The sequence below is a fragment of the Pseudophryne corroboree genome, chromosome 9, assembly GCF_028390025.1.
Source record: "Pseudophryne corroboree isolate aPseCor3 chromosome 9, aPseCor3.hap2, whole genome shotgun sequence".
NCBI lineage: Eukaryota > Metazoa > Chordata > Amphibia > Anura > Myobatrachidae > Pseudophryne > Pseudophryne corroboree.
Window position 1 is genome coordinate 466,281,792 of NC_086452.1, and position 4,927 is coordinate 466,286,718.

Genomic DNA, 4,927 nt, shown 5'->3' on the forward strand with positions numbered 1-4,927 from the left:
CTTCCATTAACCTCCAGAGAGACCCAGAGATTACAGCTATTGCATCCCTCAAGAACCACTGTTACCGCTACTAGAACCACTGTTACCGCTACTAGAACCACTGTTACCGCTACTAGAACCACTGTTACCACTACTAGAACCACTGTTACCGCTACTAGAACCACGGTTACCGCTACTAAAACCACTGTTACCGCTACTAAAACCACTGTTACCGCTACTAGAACCACTGTTACCGCTACTAGAACCACTGTTACCACTACTAGAACCACTGTTACCGCTACTAGAACCAGTTACCGCTACTAGAACCACTGTTACCGCTACTAGAACTACTGTTACCGCTACTAGAACCACTGTTACCGCTACTAGAACCACTGTTACCACTACTAGAACCACTGTTACCGCTACTAGAACCACTGTTACTGCTACTAGAAGAACCACTGTTACCGCTACTAGAACCACGGTTACCGCTACTAGAACCACTGTTACCACTACTAAAACCACTGTTACCACTACTAGAACCACTGTTACCGCTACTAGGACCACTGTTACCGCTACTAGAACCACTGTTACCGCTACTAGAACCACTGTTACCGCTACTAGAACCACTGTTACCGCTACTAGAACCACTGTTACCGCTACTAGAACCTCTGTTACCGCTACTAGAACCTCTGTTACCGCTACTAAAACCACTGTTACCGCTACTAGAACCACCGTTACCGCTACTAGAACCACCGTTACCGCTACTAGAACCACCGTTACCGCTACTAGAACCACTGTTACCGCTACTAAAACCACTGTTACCGCTACTAAAACCACTGTTACCGCTACTAGAACCACTGTTACCGCTACTAGAACCACTGTTACCGCTACTAGAACCACCGTTACCGCTACTAGAACCACCGTTACCGCTACTAGAACCACCGTTACTGCTACTAGAACCACCGTTACCACTACTAGAACCACTGTTACCACTACTAAAACCACTGTTACCACTACTAGAACCACTGTTACCGCTACTAGAACCACCGTTACCGCTACTAGAACCACCGTTACCACTACTAGAACCACCGTTACCACTACTAGAACCACTGTTACCACTACTAGAACCACCGTTACCGCTACTAGAACCACCGTTACCGCCACTAGAACCACTGTTACCGCTACTAGAACCACTGTTACCGCTACTAGAACCACCGTTACCGCTACTAGAACCCCCGTTACCGCTACTAGAACCACCGTTACCGCTACTAGAACCACCGTTACTGCTACTAGAACCACCGTTACCACTACTAGAACCACTGTTACCACTACTAAAACCACTGTTACCACTACTAGAACCACTGTTACCACTACTAGAACCACCGTTACCGCTACTAGAACCACCGTTACCGCTACTAGAACCACCGTTACCGCTACTAGAACCACCGTTACTGCTACTAGAACCACCGTTACCACTACTAGAACCACTGTTACCACTACTAAAACCACTGTTACCACTACTAGAACCACTGTTACCGCTACTAGAACCACCGTTACCGCTACTAGAACCACCGTTACCACTACTAGAACCACTGTTACCACTACTAGAACCACTGTTACCACTACTAGAACCAACGTTACCGCTACTAGAACCACTGTTACCGCCACTAGAACCACTGTTACCGCTACTAGAACCACTGTTACCGCTACTAGAACCACCGTTACTGCTACTAGAACCCCCGTTACCGCTACTAGAACCACTGTTACCGCTACTAGAACCACTGTTACCGCTACTAGAACCACCGTTACCGCTACAAGAACCACCGTTACCGCTACTAGAACCTACCGCTACTAGAACCACTGTTACCACTACTAGAACCACTGTTACCGCTACTAGAACCACTGTTACCACTACTAAAACCACTGTTACCACTACTAGAACCACTGTTACCACTACTAGAACCACTGTTACCGCTACTAGAACCACTGTTACCTGTCAAAGTCGGAAAAATATCATGCTACACGTTGCCATATATTCACCCCATGCGCTTGCCCGCTGCACGTGCACGTTCTCTCCCGTGCGTGCGCATATTCACAGCTGCGTGACGGCGCCTTCACGGCCGTGCGCAATGGCGCGTGGTATGCGCACTTACGGTAGAGTTTGTGTGCGTCTAGCGGGCGACTCAATCGTTACATAATAAATCCAAATAGTGTGTTTTATAGATAATGTTCCCCTTAATAATAACTGTAAGTTTGTTTAATGTAACTGATCCCTGGACAGAGGAATCCCTCTTTACGTGATACAAAGGGTCTGACTAAGGTTGAACAGTGGTGTCTGGTACCTAACCGAAGAGTATTTTAATAGCAACAATCCGGTGTTGGTTAGGTAAAGATTAATCGCTCCTGCATATAGTTATGCCCATTAGTAGTTTCTGGACATTTCCTATGTTTGCAGTTCATTATCCATGCGGCGGGAATTCTGAGATTCCCTCCCACCTGAGCAGTTTGATATAGTTACAGCCCACCTGTTCAAACTAACCTATGACCTTTTGTTATGATGCGAGGAGACATTCCTGTGTCCAATGAACAATGAGATTATAGGTCCCTTTGTAGTGTACTGTATGTAGTGTATATAAGAACAAGCCAGCCTGAAGCAGCTCAGTCTTCTCTCCACAACGGTTTTCATCATTGACTAACCCAGAGCTGGTAACCAGGACTAGCGCAGCGATTCATTCCTATGTGTGTAAGTACTCTCTGTGACCATTCTTAATCTCTGACTGTATTTATGCCACGTTCTCTCTCTCTCTCTCTCATTGTATGTTATTATTTGCGATTGTGCCGCTATTGTGTATTTATGTGTAGTTATTCTGTTAGATTTGATGTTAGCATGTAGAGTATAAGCTGTAACTGTGTACCCCTTTTGATATATCTAAAAGCTCGTTAGTAAAGGTTTTGGAGCCTCAGCAGGGTGTCTGTGTCTCTCTAGCTAGTACAAAGGGTTTCTGAGTATCTCAATTGCTCAAACAGCTTGCATACTCACAAAGGTTCAGTGTTATACCATTATAGTACCACGGTATTAAGGTTTACAGTGTAAGCATATTCTGTGTTTAAAGTTTATAAAGGTTACTGTCTGTGTGTATGCTCGCTGTGGGTATTCCGTACACCCAGCACAGCGTGTGTACTTAATTTGCGTACCACGTGCGAGGTCTTCATACGCAAATAGCGTACGGAGTGCGTAGCATGTGCACGTGGTTTAGCAGCCATTACGGCTACACGGTATTAGTATATAGCTAATGTTAAAAGGTAGATATCTGACTCTATCATACCGCTACTAGAACCACTGTTACCGCTACTAGAACCACTGTTACCACTACTAGAACTACTGTTACCGCTACTAGAACCACTGTTACCGCTACTAGAACCACTGTTACCGCTACTAGAACCACTGTTACCACTACTAGAACTACTGTTACCACTACTAAAACTACTGTTACCACTACTAGAACCACTGTTACCGCTACTAGAACCACTGTTACCGCTACTAGAACTACTGTTACCGCTACTAGAACCACTGTTACCGCTACTAGAACCACTGTTACCGCTACTAGAACCACTGTTACCGCTACTAGAACCACTGTTTCCGCTACTAGAACCACTGTTACCACTACTAGAACCACTGTTACCGCTACTAGAACCACCGTTACCGCTACTAGAACCACCGTTACCACTACTAGAACCACTGTTACCGCTACTAGAACCACTGTTACCACTACTAGAACCACTGTTACCGCTACTAGAACCACTGTTACCGCTACTAGAACCACTACTAGAACCACTGTTACCGCTACTAGGACCACTGTTACCGCTACTAGAACCACTGTTACCACTACTAGAACCACCGTTACTGCTACTAGAACCACTGTTACCACTACTAAAACCACTGTTACCACTACTAGAACCACTGTTACCACTATTAGAACCACTGTTACCGCTACTAGAACCACTGTTACCGCTACTAGAACCACTGTTACCACTACTAGAACTACTGTTACAGCTACTAGAACCACTGTTACCACTACTAGAACCACTGTTACCGCTACTAGAACCACTGTTACTGCTACTAGAACCACTGTTACCGCTACTAGAACCACTGTTACCACTACTAGAACTACTGTTACCACTACTAAAACCACTGTTACCACTACTAGAACCACTGTTACCACTACTAGAACCACTGTTACCGCTACTAGAACCACTGTTACCGCTACTAGAACCACTGTTACCACTACTAGAACCACTGTTACCGCTACTAGAACCACTGCTACTAGAACCACTGTTACCGCTACTAGAACCACTGCTACTAGAACCACTGTAACCGCTACTAGAACCACTGTTACCACTACTAGAACCACTGTTACCACTACTAGAACCACTGTTACCGCTACTAGAACCACTGTTACCACTTGCATCCTGCACCTCTACCCGGCTGGTGACCTGTGTGCTCCGCTCCATGCGTAAGAGTCTGTGTGAGCATAAGTGTGAGTATGGATGACTAAACCATCCACTGGTAAAGACCTGGGCTGTTCACTGACTCGGGGCATCCGCCGGTGTGTACATACACTCTGCCTACCACCGCCACCTGTACACATATATTCCAACAGTAGATGCACCTTTTCCTATTGGTTGCTTTACTGTATACTCACTGGCCAATACAGCTTCATTATACACTGGGCAATGGGAGCTGTATTATATAATCAGAAATAGGACCTGTATTACATGTATTATATAGTTGTAAATATATTATATACAGTGTGTGCTCAGCTGTATTATATACTGGACAGTGTGAGCTCTAGTATAACTTGACAATGGGAGCTGTATTATATACTGGACTGAGTATTATGTACTGGACAGTGGGAGCTATAGTATATATTGACAAAGGGATCTGTAT

At 45.1% G+C, this 4,927-nt stretch overlaps 1 protein-coding gene across 1 annotated transcript; it reads right to left on the reverse strand.

The window, feature by feature from the left end:
- Nucleotides 1-280: 280 nt before the first annotated feature.
- LOC134958852 (uncharacterized transmembrane protein DDB_G0289901-like) lies at nucleotides 281-4,491 on the reverse strand. Its single transcript, XM_063941559.1, has 2 exons — nucleotides 3,296-4,491; nucleotides 281-1,790 (listed from the first exon to the last, which is right to left on the reverse strand). Exons 1-2 carry the CDS (start codon nucleotides 4,489-4,491, stop codon nucleotides 281-283), a joined length of 2,706 nt encoding a protein of 901 aa, XP_063797629.1.
- Between the last annotated feature and the right edge of the window lie 436 nt (nucleotides 4,492-4,927).

Bases quoted from the DNA above. Each gene is read 5' to 3' on its own strand.
- LOC134958852 (XM_063941559.1), bottom strand. From the start codon at position 4,491: ATGGAGCGGAGCACACAGGTCACCAGCCGGGTAGAGGTGCAGGATGCA. The intron at 1,791-3,295 runs GTCAGATATCTA...TGGTTCTTGTAG, and splicing joins TCTAGTAGCGGTATGATAGA to CGGTAACGGTGGTTCTAGTA.